The following is a 19121-nucleotide window of genomic DNA, read 5'->3' as shown; positions in this document are numbered from 1 at the left end:
AGATTAAGATTTCTCACAAAACCACTGTTTTTATTTTTAAGCATTATTAAGTATTGGTGTTTTATTTTTTACAGAGATAGTTTACTGGAAGTGACACGTGTTGATGTCCACACAGAATCTCTGAAGTCCATCAAAACATCAGGCATTATTAGTCACTCTCTAACTTAAAACTCCTTTTTCTTTTTCAGGGATATCATGATAACACATTTTGAACCTTCAATATCCTTCGAGGGTCTTTGTAATGAGGTTCGAGACATGTGTTCTTTTGACAACGAACAACTTTTCACCATGAAATGGATAGATGAGGAAGGTGAGTGGCAAAGAGAGGGCTGCCTGTGTGAGCATTCGATTTCATATGCCATTCTGTTGTCTGTTTTTAAAGTGTAGTAAAAATTCTAATTAATATAAGGAGGGAAAGGTATGTTAGAAATTTGATGCCATTCTTATTTTCCCTCAAGCGTTTAAAAGAGTACCAGAGAGGCGCTTCCCTGGTGGCTCAGTGATAAAGAATCCGAGTGCCAGTGGAGGAGACACAGGTTCTATTCCCAGTCCTGGAAGATCCCCCATGCCACAGAGCAACTAAGCCTGTTCACCCCAACTATTTGAGCCTGTGCTTTAGTGCCCATGAGCTGTAATTGCTGAAGCCCACATACCCTAGAGCCTGTGCTCAGCAACAGGAGAAGCCACTGCAATGAGAAGCCATCACACTACAACCAGAGAGTGTAGCCCCTACTTGCTGCAACTAAAGAAAAGCTAGCACAGTAACATAGACTCAGCACAGCCAAAATTAATTAATTAATTGAAAAAGTGATTGTGACAACCATTATTTCAAAGGTGGTGGCAGAAATTTATTTTTTTAATGTTATTTGGGTGTGCAGAGTCTTAGTTGGGGCACGTGGCATCTTTAGTTGCTGCTTGCGATCTCTTGGGTGCAGCATGTGGGGTGTAGCTCCCTGAGCAGGGATCAAACTTGGGCCCCCTGCACTGGGAGCTGAGTCTTAACCACGGGACCACCAGGAAAGTCCTAGAAACTTAATTCTTTAATAACTTGTACACAGAAAGCATTTATTTTGTATCTGTGTGCTGAGAAGGGATATTTTTTATCCTCAAACTCCACAGGGAGATGGACTTAACAAAAAACAAGTGTGACAGTCAACCCTGAATGCATAGGAGTCTCAGAATAAGAAAGAAACAGCATTCACATATGCCTGAAATATCTGCAAAGTTTGAACTAAACCTCTAACAGAGTAAAAGCTTTTGAAGGGGAGTAGGTGAGGGGAGAACCAGAAAGAAATAGAGAAAAAAGAAAGTATAAGATATAAAAAGGCATGAAGGTATGAAGAACATGGTATGTGGGGAAGGGCAATAATTCACTAAGTTGAAAGAATGGGGAGGCCTCCTCCTCTTGGTCCCATTATTGAACCTGAGTTGGAAGAGGCAAGTCTGATCTCAAAGTGAAAGTGAAAACGTTAGTCACACTTAGTCATGTCTGACTCTGCGACCTCATGGACTGTAGCCTGCCAGGATCCTCTGTGCATGGGATTCTCCAGGCAAGAATAGTGGAGTGAGTTGCCATTCCCTTCTCCGAGGGATCTTCCCGATCTGGGGATCGAAGCTGGGTCTCCTGCATTGCAGGTGGATTCTTTACCATTTGAGCCACCAGGGAACAGAGGTAAAACCACTACCAGATCACCCCCAGCTGGCCACCACCAGAAGGAGGGGGGCCATGATCCAGAGGAACCAGCACAGTTGAGAACTCTGCTCTGAAACTACAGACGACATTTTAAGAGAACATTCTGAGAAATGGGGCACACTGACAGATCGAGCAGTGATGAGAGACGCCCAGACAAAACATTCTAGGACTTTTAGTCTTATGACTTACTCAAGTGTTGAAGAGGTGGACGTGGCAATGAGTGCAGAACCACACGAAGTTGCTGGGTGTTTGGTGAAACCAGGGAGCTGTTTCTGGAGGATTCTGTAAAGCCTAATGCTCTTTTGAAAGCAAAGAAAATTTTTGTTGATGGTATTAAAGAAGATACAGAAGAATATGAGCAACTGCTTTGGAAAGTATGGCAAGATTGAAACTATAGAAGTTAAGGAAGACAGGTAGAGTGGAGAAAAGAGAGGATTTGCTTTTGTAACTTTTTAAAAATATTTATTTACTTACTTATTTGACTGCGTCGGGCCTGAGTTGCTGCATGGGGGATCTTTCATTGCGGTGCACAGACTCTGGTTGAGGCGTGTGAGCTTGGTAGTTGCAGGGTGTGGGCTTAGTTGCTTCTCGGCATGTGGGATCTTAGTTCCCTGACCAGGGATCAAACCTGCATCTCCTGTGTTGCAAGGTGGATTCTTAACCACTGGACCACCAGGGAAGTCCCTGCTTTTGTAACTTTTGATGATCATGACACAGTTGATAAAACTGGTGTTCAGAAATACCACTCTATTAATGGATGAGCTGTGACATGAAAAAGGCCCTTCCTAGACAAGAAACGCAATCTGTGGATCACAGAGAGGTTGTGAAGGTGGATGTGGCAACTTTGTGGGTTGTGGTAGAAACTTTGGAGGTGGTAGAGTGTTTTTATATTTAATGTGTTAACCAGAAGCCATGGAGGCCTAATTACACTAATGCTCCTTTTTAAAATATAGCTCCCCCTGCCAGCAAATAATTAAAATACTACTCAATTGCTATTCAGATCAGATGCTGATTATTCATAAGGGCTATTACTGCTGCCCCAAAAGGGCTTTTTAAATATTGAGATTTTATGTTAATTTACTTAAAAAAAAATGACTGCTGAGGGAGAGATGCTTAAGATAAAGCTAGTTTCTAAATAATTTTTTAAATCAGTTAATTTTCAAAATTAAGGATGGGGAGTGCTAAGAACTTGGGCTAGATCCTTGCTACTTGAAGTACAGTCTGTGGTACTTAGTAGAAAAGGGGGCTCTCCAGCCCCATCACTGAATCAGAATCTACATTTTAACAGGATCTACAGGTGAGCTGCATGAATATTACAGTTTGAGAAGCATAGGACTAGATCCCAGAAGGCTTTGCAAACCACATTAGCCTTTATTTTACATGATGGAATGTCACTGAAGTATAGTTGAAAGATGCCTGAATATGCTAGTTTTGTGTAATGGTTCTCAATTAATTGTAATACGCATGGAATTTGATCTTAAGGAATGGCATTTTAATTCAATATTTGGGGCTGGCTATTTCTGTATTCACTAATATGAAGAGCCCTGAAAAGATATTTTTCTAGCTTCAAGCTATGGATAAACTGAAGCCCATTCTCACTTTTTAAGACATTTTTTAAAGTTTCTCTAAAGTAATCCATGTTTACTGTTTGGGGGGGGAAAGTAGTAGAGATGATTACGAAATTTAAAAAATCTTCTGTTTACCCTTTATCCTCTCTCTTCCCTCACCAGTCCTGGTCCTAAGGGAAGAAACCACAGCTTAGTGTATATCATTCTAGATATATCCTATGCATATATAAATATTCTTATTTCTATATATCACTAATAAACAGCTTATTTCACATAAAAAGAAATATATGCAAGCCAGTGAACTTTGATAATGAGTATTGGACATTGTTTCATTTCAGTATGCATCCCTTTATATCATTATCTTTTTTATAACCCTGTGAAATATTCCATATTGTAGATATTTCATGATTTATTTAATCTTTGATTGATGGACATTGGACTGTTTCGAGATTTTGGCTACTATATAATAAACATTTTTGTATGTAAATTTCTTCTGTTGTATGGGACTCTCTCAGTAGTAAATGCACACGGTATGCACATTGTAGATTTTGGTAACTAGTGACAGTTTGCTGTCTAAGAAAGTTAAACCAGTTTAAGGCACAACTACATTGAATGAGAACATCCCTTCACTCTTGCCTTCACCAGCCTCAGGTATTATGTCTTTAACATTTGGGCTCCAAAATCACGGCAGATGGTGACTGCAGCCATGAAATAAAAAGACGCTTGCTCCTTGGAAAGTTATGACCAACCTAGGTAGCATATTCAAAAGCAGAGACATTACTTTGCCAACAAAGGTCCATCTAGTCAAGGCTATGGTTTTTCCAGTGGTCATGTATGGATGTGAGAGTTGGAGTATAAAGAAAGCTGAGGGCCAAAGAATGAATGCTTTTGAACTGTGGTGTTGGGGAAGAGTCTTGAGAGTCCCTTGGACTGCAAGGAGCTCCATCCAGTCCATCCTAAAGGAAATCAGTCCTGAATATTCATTGGAAGGACTGATGCTGAAGCTGAAAATCCAATACTTTGGGCCACCTGATGTGAAGAACTGACTCATTTGAAAAGACCCTGATGCTGGGAAAGATTGAAGGAGGGAGGAGAAGGGGACGACAGAAGATGAGATGGTTGGATGGCATCATCAACTCAATAGACATGAATTTGAGCAAGCTCCGGGAGTTGGTGATAGACAGGGAAGCCTGGTGTGCTGCAGTCCATGGAGTCACAAAGAGTCGGACATAACCACGCGACTGAACTGAACGTTTTTTAAATCTAATAAGTGAAATGCTAGCTTTGTATTTTATATTTTGTACTATTTAAGAGTAAGACTGAGTTTTCTCATCTATTCAACTACTTTTTGACCTTCTCTATCTAAAGGTTTGTTTAAATATTGTTAATTATAAATGATGTGGATATTTCATAATATGTCTTCAGCCTGAAAATGAAACTATATAATTTAGCACAGTGCATAGAATATAGCTAGCATAGAGAATTCCCTGGGGGTCCAGTGGTTAGGACTTGGCGCTTTCATTGCATGGCCTGGATTCAATTCCTGGTCAGGGAACTGTGATCACCTCAGCCATACAGCATGGCCAAGAAAAGAGGAAAAGCAAAAGAAAAATATAGTTAGTATCAATATACTGTTTCTTACCCAAGTCAGTGTTATTTTAGTCCTGTTTTGATCATTTCTTTTTATTTATTCGCCATGTAGTGCTTTTGCATTCAGTGATTTTCAAACTGTAGTGCATATAGAAGTCACTATATAATGTGGGCTTTTTGTTTTTTTAAAAGACGTATATTTATTTTATCTTGTTTATTTTGGCCATGCTGCACAGCTTGTGGGATCTTAATTCCCCAACCAGGGATTGAACTAGGGCCCTCAGCAATGAACGCAGGGAGTCCTAACCACCGGACCACTGAGGAATTCCCCAGATAATGCGTTTTCTTTAAAAGAAATTGGTTTTAGGACTTCCCTGGCAGTCCAGTGCTTAAGAATCCAAGCTTCCACTGCAGGGGACACAGGTTCAATCCCTGGTCAGAGAACTAGGATCCAGCATGCCAGGTGATGTGCCCCCCAAAATAAATAAAAATACAAATAAATGAATGAAATTGGTTTAGAGCCATCCATTTTAAATTGTCTTGGTACCTTTATACTTTGTTTCGTCTTTGCCTGGAGAGTTCTCTTCCAAGATTGTCACATGGTTGTCTCTTTCTTGTCATTCAGGTCTTAATTCAGATGTCATGTTCTTCAAGAACCCCTGTTTTTCTTCTGAACCCGTATTCACTTTGTATCTTGTTTGTGTAGACTATAAGCTCCATGAAAGCAGAGATCCTGGCTTTTCTGTGGAGTTCCAGTGTCTAGAGCAGTACTCAGTAATCAGTTCAGTTTAGTTCAGTCACTCAGTCATGTCCGACTCTTTGCAACCCCATGGACTGCAGCACACCAGGCCTCCCTGTCCATCACCAACTCCCGGAGTTTACTCAAACTCATGTCCATTGAGTCAGTGATGCCATCCAACCATCTTATCCTCTGTCGTCCCCTTCTCCTCCCCCCCTTCAATTTTTCCCAGCATCAGGATCTTTTCAGATGAGTCAGTTCTGCACATCAGGTAGCCAAAGTATTGGAAAGTATTTTCCAAAGTATTTTCAGCTTCAGCATCAGTCCTTCCAATGAATATTCAGGACTGATTTCCTTTAGGATGGACTGGTTGGATCTCCTTGCAGTCCAAGGGATTCTCAAGAGTTTTCTCCAACACCACAGTTCAAAAGCATCAATTCTTCGGTGCTCAGTTTTCTTTATAGTCCAACTCTCACATCCATACGTGACTACTGGAGAAACCATACCCTTGACTAGACGGACCTTTGTTGGCAAAGTAATGTCTCTGCTTTTCAATATGCTATCTAGGTTGGTCATAACTTTCCTTCCAAGGAGCAAGCGTCTTTTAATTTCATGGCTGCAGTTACCATCTGCAGTGACTTTGGAGACCCCCAAAATAAAGTCTCTCACTATTTATAGCATGCTGAAAGAATATTTGTAAATTGTACAAAGGGTGGTAGCAAGCCTTTCCAGGGTTAGTTTTATATCACTTATTAGAGATTTAAGCATTGGGAGTTGCAGTGTATTCTGCTTTTTCTTAACCTAATAGTGTATTTTAATTAAAGGAGTCACATAGTAAATTTAATTAGTTCTTTGATGAAACAGCCTTATTCTTTTATAGTATAACTCATAGTTCTTTCTCCCTAAATAGTTATTAAGTGCCCTAATTTTCCAGGGAAATCTATAAAACCTTATAAAGCCTTTGCCTCATTCAAATAAAAGGTTAAACTTTTCATTAAGGTCTGTTGATTCCCCTATGATCCTTCTTACCCTGGTTAATTCTGATACCTGTCTTTTCTTAATTTAGGCCTACAGAGCCAGTGGTAATTATTCTTAAGTTCCTTGCAATTATTTTTCAGTTGTAATTTTTCCCCTTTATGTTTAATCATGTAGGTATTAGGGCATTCTTACATGGAGAAAAAATTTTCTCTAGGATCAGTGGAAGACAAGACTATAATTTGATTTCTCTGGTTTATGAGAGACATTGTTCTAGAAACTAAACGTTTGATTGTGGGATTTTATATCAGAGCAAATAAGGATCACACGCTTACTTCATTTCTTTAAACAGACTTGTGACAGCTGCTTTTTTTCTTTGTGTTCAAAGCCAGTTTTACTGATTTGTTTTGATGTGCATGTAGAAAAGCTGGTTTGCTTAATCTAACTAAATATTTTAGAACGAATAGTAGTTTGTAATAGTCATATCCTGGTTCTCATATGCAGTGAGAGTGTGGGACAGGAAGTAATAAATGTGGCTTTTAGTTCCTTATGTGTGTGACTGTTTTTCCTTAAGGATGTACTTTATTGCCTTTTTTTGTTTTTTTGGTGGCACGGCCCAGCTTGCGGATCTCAGTTCTCTGACCAGAAACTGAACCCGGATCCATGGCAGTGAAACCCCAGGTCTTTACCACTGGACTGCCAGGGAATTCCCAAGGATGTACTTTAAAAATATTACAACCTAATATTAAGTATTCTCTAAGTTTCTAGTTCTATAAATTCTAATTTATTCAGGGTCTGATTACCTGATTTAAATTTAACAATGTCACTTCTCTTTTACTGGAAACTAGTTAACTCCTGTCACTAGCTTTTGGGTATTCTGTTTCTTATTGAAGTTTTTATTGAGAGTAATGCATGCTTTTTTAACAAAAATATTGACTTATTTGAAGAAAAAAGTATCTCTGGGGATTTTCAGATCTCCAAAAATAGCCGCTATGAACAAATCAATGTCTCTTTTTCTGAGAATATACAACTGGAATGGATAGGGTAACAATTTTTTTCTATCTTACAAATAGACTAATATTATACAAACTGTTATTTCTTTTTAAAAAAATATGTACTTATTTGGCTGTGCCAAGTCTTACTTGTAGCTCTCAGGATCTTTGATCTTCATTGTAGCATGTGGGATTTTTAGTTGCAGCGTGTGAACTCTTAATTATGGCATATGGGATCTAGTTCCCTGACCAGGGATCAATCCCAGGCCCCTTACATTGCAAGTACAGACTCTTAGCCACTGGACCACCAGGGAAGTTCCCTATAAGCTGTTATTTAACCTGCTTTTCACTTAGCATCTTATAAGTGTACCATCTCTTTTCATATAAGTGTAAATAATATATCTTATTCCTCTTAAAGCCTGTATATATAGTATTATATAATAATCCTATTTTGATGAATATTTGGATTGTTTGCAGTTTAATTGTCAAAAATTTTGGTGCAGTAAATACCTTTGTGCCTGTATTTTTGGAACACTTATACTATATTATCTGTAAAGTCCCTAAAATGAAATGTGTCCTTGATGATAAATTGACCTCCAAAGGGGTAAATATTGTACCCCTTGTTATAGTGTCACCAGTAGCATTTGTGAACTTCTTTTCCTCACACCCTGTAATAGACTATGTGAGGGAAAAAGCTGAAATGTAATTGATTTGCAAAGAGTGGGAGAAGGTGTTTTTTGGATATAGTTCTTCAATTCACATCCTGTTGGCTTCAATAGGTGAGATTCACGGAAACTTAAAATGAGAATAATTGTTCTTTGACAAAAGAGTATGGAGTATTTCTGAATTCTGGATTAAACATCTTGCATTATAAAATCTGATGTATTCACAGAGAGAAAATAGAGTGCCAGAGTTTAACAGAACCACACTGAGTATGGGAAGAAACATATTTCTCTTATGTGATATTTTCCAAACATCTCTAGTCTGGTGTAATTTTAGCTGATATGTTAAGAACTAAAATAGTAAATCATTCTTCATACTTTTTCTTTATCAGAAAAAAACAGTGAGTGAAAACTTTTTGACTGAATGTATATTCAGTGTAACTTCAGTTATTTAGATAGCAGTATTGTGATTCCAAACCTGAAAATTAAAAAATGAAAATCAATATAAATAAGTAAAAATATCCAAGTACCTCTAAGCAGACCTTGTTTTGTAACTGGTATTTTTCCTTCTGCTTGGAGGACTTCCTGTACTGGAGAACATTTCTGTATTGGAGGTTTACTGGTAATGAATTCTTTTAGCTTTTCCATACCTTTGTTTCTTCTTTAAAAATTTCTTCATTGAGGTATAATTAAAATACAATAAACTTTACATATTCTAAGCATACTGTTTGATGAATTTTGTCACCACGGAAACCATCATGGGAAGCAAGGTAGAGAACATGTCTGTTATCTCCAAATGTTCCTTGTGCTCTGCAATTCCTCACTCCTACTCCTCCATTCCAGGCAACTAATGATACTAATGATCTGCTTTCTGTTCCTATAGATTAGTTTCCATTTTCTAGGGTTTTATAGGGACAGAATCATACAACATGTGCCTCTTTTTTTGAGAGCAGGTGTCTGGCTTCTTTCACTCAGCATGATTATTGATTCATGTGTTGTATGTGTCAGTAACTCATTTCTTTTTATTGCCGAGTGGTATTCCAACATGTGGATGTACCACAATTTGTTTTTCTATTCATCTATTGATGGACACTGAGGTTGTCTCTAGTTTGGGGCTATTATAAATAATAGTTTATAATAAGCTATTTATAAATAAAAGTGTTGTGGCAGTCACATACAAGTCTTTGAATGGATATATGTTTCCTTTTCTCTTGGGTAAATACTTAAAAGTGGAATGGCTGGATCATATGGTAGTTTTATATGCTTTTGTAAAAATAAAATAGGAAAAGAAAAACTTGAAAATTTAGTGAGGTAAGGTGCTACATTCCAGGCATGTTCTCAGGCAGATGGTTTCTGGAAAGGGGTTTATATGGGAGTTGAGGAAAAGGATGCCTTTAATAAACTGTCTAGCATGGTAGTCCCTGGAAAGCCTTCCTGTGCTCACAGGGGTAGAGGATCCCATGAGAAGACAGCTAACTTTAAGAAATCCCGAGCAGTTCTCTCAGCTCTAGCGTCTGCCCCAGCTCCATGCTCCAGACATTGTGCCTGGTAAATTCTGGCTGCTACTGTTTATATACCAGGCTGTGGTGCTGCCTGAGAGGCAAAAGGATCAGGCTGGGACCCACCTCAGAGAAACCCCATGGAGTAGTGGAGTGGAGAGGTGTTGAGAGTTGAACAAGGAAGGACATAGGAGCCCAGTAGGGCACCAGGGCTCCCAGACATGCTCTGCTCTCTGAGAGCATGTGTCCTTCTTGTTGGCATCCCCATCTCCAATTGCATTGTCTTCCTTCCCTCTGTAAGAGGCAGCTACTATCATAGGACAAGTTTATAGTCTAAGCTGTTTTCTTACTCCTATCCCGCCATCCCCAAGCAACCACTAATCTTTCATTATTTCTCTCTCTCTCTATATATATATATGACAAAGTATAGTGCTTTTATGTACTTTCGTTTTTTAATTTAATTTAATTTTATTTTTCTTGACCAGGCTGCACACTTTGAATGATCTTGGTTTCTTGACCAAGCATTGAACCTGGCCCCCACCCTCCTAACCCTCCACCCCTGGCAGTGAAAGTGCTGAGCCTTAACTACTGGACTGCCAGGGAATTCCCTTTATAGGCTTTTAAATTCATATCAGTGGTGTTATTCAGCATGTATTTTGAAACTCTCCTCCCCCTCTTTTTTTCCTAGGCCTTATGGCTTGAGGTCTATTCTAGTATATTCCTTTTTTTTTTTAATTGTGCCAAACTGTATATAATATAAAATTTTGCCATTTGACCTTTTTAAAGTGTACAGTTCAGTGACATTTAAGCACATTCAGAATGTCATGCAACCATTCTCACTACTCACTTCCAGAACTTTTTAATCATCACAAACAAAACCTCTATACCCATCAAGCAATTACTCTCCTCCTCCAGTTCCTGGTAATAGCCTCTCTTACACTTCCTCTCTCTATGAATTTGCCTTTTCCAATGAGTCAACTCTTCGCATGAGGTGGCCAAAGTACTGGAGTTTCAGCTTTAGCATCATTCCTTCCAAAGAAATCCCAGGGCTGATCTCCTTCAGAATGGACTGGTTGGATCTCCTTGCAGTCCAAGGGACTCTCAAGAGTCTTCTCCAACACCACAGTTCAAAAGCATCAATTCTTTGGTGCTCAGCCTTCTTCACAGTCCAACTCTCACATCCATACATGACCACAGGAAAAATCATAGCCTTGATTAGACAAACCTTTGTTGGCAAAGTAATGTCTCTGCTTTTCAATATGCTGTCTAGGTTGGTCATAACTTTCCTTCCAAGGAGTAAGCGTCTTTTAATTTCATGGCTGCAGTCACCATCTGTAGTGATTTTGGAGCCCCCCAAAAATAAAGTCTGACACTGTTTCCACTGTTTCCCCATCTATTTCCCATGAAGTGGTGGGACCGGATGCCATGATCTTCGTTTTCTGAATGTTGAGCTTTAAGCCAACTTTTTCACTCTCCACTTTCACTTTCATCAAGAGGCTTTTGAGTTCCTCTTCACTTTCTGCCATAAGGGTGGTGTCATCTGCATATCTGAGGTTATTGATATTTCTCCCGGCAATCTTGATTCCAGTTTGTGTTTCTTCCAGTCCAGCGTTTTTCATGATGTACTCTGCATAGAAGTTAAATAAACAGGGTGACAATATACAGCCTTGACGAAATCCTTTTCCTATTTGGAACCAGTCTGTTGTTTCATGTCCAGTTCTAACTGTTGCTTCCTGACCTGCATACAAATTTCTCAAGAGGCAGATCAGGTGGTCTGGTATTCCCATCGCTTTCAGAATTTTCCACAGTTTATTGTGATCCACACAGTCAAAGGCTTTGGCATAGTCAATAAAGCAGAAATAGATGCTTTTCTGGAACTCTCTTGCTTTTTCTATGATCCAGCGGATGTTGGCAATTTGATCTCTGGTTCCTCTGCCTTTTCTAAAACCAGCTTGAACATCAGGAAGTTCACGGTTCACATATTGCTGAAGCCCGGCTTGGAGAATTTTGAGCCTTACTTTACTAGTGTGTGAGATGAGTGCAATTGTGTGGTAGTTTGGGCATTCTTTGGCATTGCCTTTCTTTGGGATGGGAATGAAAACTGACCTTTTCCAGTTCTGTGGCCACTGCTGAGTTTTCCAAATTTGCTGGCATATTGAGTGCAGCACTTTCACAGCATCATCTTTCAGGATTTGGAATAGCTCAACTGGAATTCCATCAGCTCCACTAGCTTTGTTCGTAGTGATGCTATCTAAGGCCCACTGGACTTCACATTCCAGGATGTCTGGCTCTAGGTCAGTGATCACACCATTGTGATTATCTGGGTCATGAAGATCTTTTTTGTACAGTTCTTCTGTGTATTCTTGCCATCTCTTCTTAATATCTTCTGCTTCTGTTAGGTCCATACCATTTCTGTCCTTTATCGAGCTCATCTTTGCATGAAATGTTCCTTGTCTCTGATTTTCCTGAAGAGATCCCTAGTCTTTCCCATTCTGTTGTTTTCCTCTGTTTCTTTGCATTGATCACTGAAGAAGGCTTTCTTATCTCTTCTTGCTATTCTTTGGAACTCTGCATTCAGATGCTTGTATCTTTCCTTTTCTCCTTTGCTTTTCGCTTCTCTTCTTTTCACAGCTATTTGTAAGGCCTCCCCAGACAGCCATTTTGCTTTTTTGCATTTCTTTTCCAGGGGAATGGTCTTGATCCCTGTCTCCTGTACAATGTCACGAACCTCATTCCATAGTTCATCAGGCACTCTATCAGATCTAGGCCCTTAAATCTATTTCTCACTTCCACTGTGTAATCATAAGGGGTTTGATTTAGGTCATACTGCTGGGAGGGATTGGGAGCAGGAGGAGAAGGGGACGACAGAGGATGAGATGGCTGGATGGCATCGCTGACTCAATGGATGTGAGTCTGAGTGAACTCCGGGAGTTGGTGATGGACAGGGAGGCCTGGCGTGCTGCGATTCATGGGGTCGCAAAGAGTCAGACACAACTGAGCGACTGATCTGATATGATCTGATGTGATGAATTTGCCTTTCTGTCTCAACAAATTTCTCTATGAATTTGCCTTTCTCTCTCAACAAATTTCTCTATGAATTTGCCTCTAGATCACCTTTGTTTTAAAAATAATTTTGCTGGGTAAATTGTAGGTTGATAATCTTTTTCCACTCAGTACACTGTTTCGTACGCTTGCATTGTTTCTGATGCAGAATCTGCTGTTATCTTTACCTGTGTTTCTCTGTATGTAATGTATCTCTTTGACTGCTTTTAAGATTTTTCTTTTTATTGCTGGATGAAGGAATTTGATAATTATAGGCCTTAGTTTAGTTTTCTTTATGTTTCTTGTCTCGTACACATTTTGTATAGTTGATCTACTTGGATCCATGGATTTATAGTTTTCATCAAATTTGGAAAAATTTTGGCCAGATTCCTCTTTCAGGGACTCCACTTACATGTATAGTAGGCTTCTTCAACTTGTCATAAAGCTCACTGATGCTCTGTTCTTTTTTTTTTTTTTCCTTTTTCTATCTTTTTTTCTGCATTTCATTTTGTATAGTTCTGTTGCTGTGTTTTCAAGTTCACCAGTCTTTTCTCCTGTGATATCTAATCTGCCACTTATTCCCTCTAAAGCATATTTCATATCAGACATTGTAGCATTATTTCTAGACATTAAATTTGGGTGTTTTAAAAATATCTTCCGTGTGTACTTATCATGCTTTGCTTCTGAACCTTTCAGATATAATAACTTTTAATGTCCTTGTCTTCAAGTTCTTTTATTGGTGTCAGTTTGGGGTCACTTTCAATTGACCTTTCTCCTGTTATGGGTCATATTTTCCTGCTTCTTCACATGTGTGGTTTTAGTTATCAGATTCTGGACATTGTGACTTTTGCCTTATTGGATGTTGAATATGTTTGTGTTTATATGAAAGTTTCTGATTTTTGTTCTGAGATGCATTTAAGTTACTTGGAAATAGCTGATCCTTCATTGCTTGATTTCCAATATCTTGAACCACTTTTTTGTCATTAACTTTTTTTTTTCAACACGTGGAGTGGATGGAGCAAGCTCCTATTCCAACTCCCTGCTCCAAAAATCCATTTAATATATTGTCCTTGGATAGAGGACGTATCAGATATTAAACTGATAAGAACAGATACTACACTTGATCTTAGCCAAAAGCCCGAGAAGCGATTTTGTCATTAATTTTGTCTAATTTTTCTTTTGTTTTAGGTGGAGGGTTAAATCCAGTTCTTTTTAGTTTATCTTCTCTAGAAGTGGAAGTTGAGGGTGTGTAGCCTGATAGGAGAGTACATACTTCTGGAACCACTGATTTCCACCTCCCAGAAAAAGGAAGCAAGAAACCAGAAATCTATTTATATCTGTGACTGGGCCTAATAGTGAAAGGATGACCACCTAAATACCATAGTATTCTTGGAAAATTTTTGCAAGTCTTCATTTTAAGCAGTGTAGCCGTTTAGAGTAGGGAGTGCCCTGACTTTCATAAGTGGCATACAGTGTCTTGAACCCAGTATTCAGAAGCGAAGGGTGAGGGGGAGAGTGGTAACATCTTGGTGGGAACAGCAAGTGAATCTATAAATCTATGTCAGGCTCCAAGATCAAGAACAGTGTGGTGGTGCTATCTCAGGCAATATTAAAGGTTGCCAGCTTTGGTTTTAGGCTATGTTGGTTCTTTCCGATGTGTGGCACTGAATTCAGCCATATGCTAAAATATCTAATATAGCTAGTGTTATATTCCTGTGTCATGTTCTATACCTCTTGAAGTTATCTCATAAATAATTGAATCTTGCATATTTACCAAACACTTTGAGTTTCCCTGATCTAATTTCTTTGTTTTTATAGGTGAAAAGGAAATGTAGATGCACTGAAAAAAGAGCAGGCCTGCTGACTAATATATAGATTTTATTACACTGAAATTCATTAAATCAAGCTGATCTCACTCTAGGTATTTGCCTGTTTTAGGATATGAATTTGACTTTAGTAACTGAGTGGGCCTTGGAAAATAGCTTTCTGTCTCATCTTTGTTTCATGATGACTATGCATGGAATGTTTTACTTCTGAGTTACATGTCCTGCTTTATCAGGCATTAAGCAACTGGCCTGAAAAGGTAATGCCTGAACCAAAAACATTCAATCCAATAAAAACAAAGTAGATTTGAGTATACACAGTGTCAGTGACTAACACTTACTTTCACACTTCCTTGTGGTTATTCAAAAGCATCCATCACTAGGTACATACTGAAAGCAGGTACTTGACCTGACTTAGATTTCAACCAACAGCAAGCAGATACTGGCATAGCAAGAAAACTGTCTAGCAGAAGGGAAAGACTGACTTTTAAAAATATGGTTATTTTACCTTTAAAAATGATTAATTCAACTCATGACTTTTAATCAAGGTGCATTAATAAAAGCCACACCTATAATGAACTAAGCATTCTATGAGTCACTTTTAATATAAGATCTTTAGTTTTCCCATTGTCCTTGCAATACAGGTAATAGCCCTTGTTTTAACATAGGAGAAAATGAAAGCTTAAAGAAGTAATTTTGCTGAAATCATGCAAGAATGACGGGATTTGGAGTCTGGGAGAGAATCTGTGTGTGAAGCACTGTAGGACATGTCTTTGGGGGATTTTTGATGCTTTTTAAAGACCTTTCATAAGGACTCAGGCATTTCCTAGGAACATAATTTATTGTATATGATTTATCTCAGTTCCCTCACCTGGAAAATTAGAAATGAAGCATTAATTATGTTTCAGATTCATTCTGTTTCTAGAATTCTTTGACTATTTCATTATTTGGAATTAATTTAGTCAACTGGTTTTTCATTTTTTTAAAACTGGCTTATTTGTCTAACTGGAAGAATAATTTGCACACTTACTGAAATGTGAAGTTTTCTTACTCTCTTTTACGTTGCTTTTCTATTTTTTAAACTTTGACCTGCACTTAAATATACTTCTGTAGAAGCAAGTTATTTCTTTAAACCTATATTTAAAATGGAATATAATTATATGACTTTCAGTTTCATGTGTATGGCAAATTAGGAGAAATTTAAATAACTGAGAAAGTGAGTCTGTATAAAAGAATTACTTTAGTTCTTTGAGACAAGTGAAAACAAACTTTGCTTTTGGACTGGAATATTAAATTGTTATTGGATTCACTTTTATAAAAATGCTACACTAAATTTTTTTAACAGCTTTATTTAGAAATAATTTATCATTTAAAATGTACAATTCAGTGTTTTTTACTGTATTTGTGCAGAAAGTTGTGCAGCCATCACCACAATCAATTTTATAACATTTTAATCACTCAAATAAGAAACTCCATGCTCATGAGCAGTTACTGTCTTTCCCAAGCTGCTTCCCCTAGAATTCCCAGACCTAGATAACCACGAATCTACTTCTTGTTTCTACAGATTTGCCTAATCTAGACATGATATATAAAGTATCAATACTTTATCCTTTTTTAATGACTGATTAATAGTTCATTGTATGGATACCACATTTTATTTATCCATTCATCAATTGGTCGACATTTGGGTTATTTCCATTCTTTGGCTATTATGAGTAATGCTGCTATTAATATTTGGTTACAACTTTCTGTGTGGACATATGTTTTCATATCTCTTGGATATACATCTAGGAGTGGAATTGCTGTGTCATATGGTAACTGTGTTCAAGTTTTTGAGGAACTATCAACTGTTTTCCAAAGCAGCAGTACCAGTTTACATTCCTACTGGCAGTGGATAAGGATTCCAGTTTCTCTGCATCCTCACCAACACAGATGAACCTTGAAAACATTCCAAGCAAAAATATCTAGATATAAAAGACCACATATTTTGTGATTCCACTGATATGAAGTGTCCAGAGAAGGCAAAACTATAGAGACTGAAAGTAATCAATCACTGGTTGCCTAGGTCTGACAGCTGGAGGAGAGGTTGGGGGGAAATGGGGAGTGATTACTATTTAATTGGAAGTGGGGTTTTTTGAGGTGGGGTTAGGGTTAGTGTTATGATTGTTTGGATATTTTATAGTGAGTTTTTGTCAGTTTTTATGGGTTTATAGTGATATTATGAATATATTAAGAAAATTTTATCTAGAATTATAGGGATTTGCTCAGAATGATATGGTGAAGGGGAATAAGTGAGTGAGTATTGCTGGTGGAACAGGATTTTGTAATACGTTTGAAAATTTCCAAACTAAAAAGTTAAAAGAAAAGTTGGTAAGCCAAGAGAATGGTGTTTTAGAAACCCAGACACAGAGTTTCTATAATGATCAGTGGGTAACTTTGTTAGATGATATAGAGAGGTCAACGAGAGTAAAGAGAAAACGTGCCATTGATTTCCGCAGCTGCTTTAATGACCTTAGATACGGCCGTTTTAGTAGTGTTTGGACTAAAACCTGACAGCAAAATTGGGAGAAATGCTTGGAAGATAGGAACATAGAGAAAGCAAGGTGGGTCATTCTTGATGGTAAGAAATGTTATTACTAGTAAATCTAAAAGATTATAAACCTTTAATTTAAAAAATATAAAAGTATGAAGTCAAAATTCAAAGACCCTGCCCCGCTTCTGTTGCTTTTCACTCACTGCTTCCAGCTCAGTTTGCAGTTTTCTCTTGAGACTACATTGTGGCTGCAGAATGAATGGCAGCCTGGGCGGGAGAGAAATTTTTGAGAAGGAGACTCAAACCTGCCTTTGCCTGAGAAGAGCTAGTGGAAGGAAAGAAAAAATAACAGTGAGACTGGGGAGGACTAGTGGAATAACTCCTAGAAAAGATAAAAGGAAGGAGGGATTCAGTGGCCAAGTTGGAGAAAAGAACAGGGGCACTCGTTTCTTTGAGTCAGAAGGGAAGGAGATCACTTCATTTTTCTCTCTCAAGTAGTAGACCGGTCCCTGCTGTGAGTGACTGAGGTTTGGACTGGGTTGATGGCATCTCTTGGTGTAACCACAGGAATGAGCAAAAGAATGGCAGCATGCAGGACCCAGGACAGGCCCCACCTATATTCAAAATGACTTTTTCATTGAGGAATGCCATGATGCAGGGGGATGATTCAGTTCATTGGCGGTTGACTAAGGGAGCTGTTTCTTTCTTCCCCTCTCTGTGTGTAAGTTTACTAAACTGTGCATTTATATTTAAAAGCCAGCTTTTTCACTCTCCTCTTTCACTTTCATTAAGAGGTTCTTTAGTTCCTCTTCCCTTTCTGCCATAAGGGTGGTATCATTTGCATATCTGAGGTTATTGATATTACTCCCAGCAATCTTGATTCCAGTCTTGTAATTCATTATGCATGATGATACAGCACTATGCATGATGTACTCTGCATATAAGTTAAATAAGCAGAGTGACCATATACAGCCTTGACGTACTCCTTTCCCAGTCTGGAACCAGTCTGTTGTTCCATGTCCGGTTCTAACTGTTGCTTCTTGACCTGCATACAGATTCCTCAGGAGGCAGGTAAGGTGGTCTTGTTTTCCCATCTCTTTAAGAATTTTCCACAGTTTGCTGTGACCCACACAGTCAAAGGCTTTGGCGTAGTCAATAAAGCAGAAGTAGATGTTTTTCTGGAACTCTCTTGTTTTTTTGATGATTCAACAGATGTTGGCAGTCTGATCTCTGGTTCCTCTGCCTTTTCTAAATCCACCTGGAACATCTGGAAGTTCATGGTTCATGTACTGTTGAAGCCTCGCTTGCAGAATTTTCAGCATTATTCTGCTAGCATGTGAGATGAGTGCAATTGTGTGGTAGTTTGAACATTCAATGGCATTGCCTTTCTTTGGGATTGAAATGAAAACTGATTTTTTTCCAGTCCTGTGGCCACTGCTGTTTTCCAAATTTGCTGGCATATTGAGTGCAGCACTTTTAACAGCATTATCTTTTAGGATTTGAAATAGCTCAGCTGGAATTCCATCACCTCCACTAGCTTTGTTTGTGGTGATGCTCCCTAAGGCCCACCTGACTTCACATTCTGGGATGTCTGGCTCTAGGTGATTGATAACACCAGTGAAAAAACTTGCTTAAAACTCAACATTCAAAAAACAAAGATCATGGCATCCAGTCCCATCACTTCATGGCAAATAGATGGGGAAACAATGGAAACAGTGACAGACTTTTTTCTGGTCTCCAAAATTACTGCAGATGCTGACTGCAGCCATGAAATTAAAAGACGCTTGCTCCTTTGAAGAAGAGTTATGACAAACCTAGACAGTATATTAAAAAGCAGAGACATTACTTTGCTGACAAAGGTCCGTCTAGTCAAACCTGTGGTTTTTCCAGTAGTCATGTATGGATGTGAGAGTTGGACTATAAAGAAAGCTGAGCGCCAAAGAATTGATGCTTTTGAACTGTGATGTTGGAGAGGACTCTTGAGAGTCCCTTGGACCTCAAGGAG

At 38.4% G+C, this 19121-nt stretch overlaps 1 protein-coding gene and 1 pseudogene across 2 annotated transcripts in view; one reads left to right on the top strand and one right to left on the bottom strand.

Annotated features, from left to right (window-relative positions):
- PRKCI (protein kinase C iota) overlaps positions 1 to 19121 on the top strand; it is a 70816-nt gene that overhangs the window by 14052 nt on the left and 37643 nt on the right. For both annotated transcript variants that reach the window (XM_019959726.2, XM_070792002.1), the window contains one exon: positions 189 to 310. In XM_019959726.2, the coding sequence (XP_019815285.2) occupies positions 189 to 310 (122 nt within the window). The remainder of the gene's footprint in view (positions 1 to 188; positions 311 to 19121) is intronic.
- On the bottom strand, positions 13731 to 13910 carry LOC139185368 (U2 spliceosomal RNA; annotated as a pseudogene).

Source organism: Bos indicus, chromosome 1, assembly GCF_029378745.1.
Source record: "Bos indicus isolate NIAB-ARS_2022 breed Sahiwal x Tharparkar chromosome 1, NIAB-ARS_B.indTharparkar_mat_pri_1.0, whole genome shotgun sequence".
Lineage (NCBI taxonomy): Eukaryota > Metazoa > Chordata > Mammalia > Artiodactyla > Bovidae > Bos > Bos indicus.
Note: the sequence above shows the minus strand (reverse complement) of the source record. Positions and strands in the feature narration are given on the sequence as shown.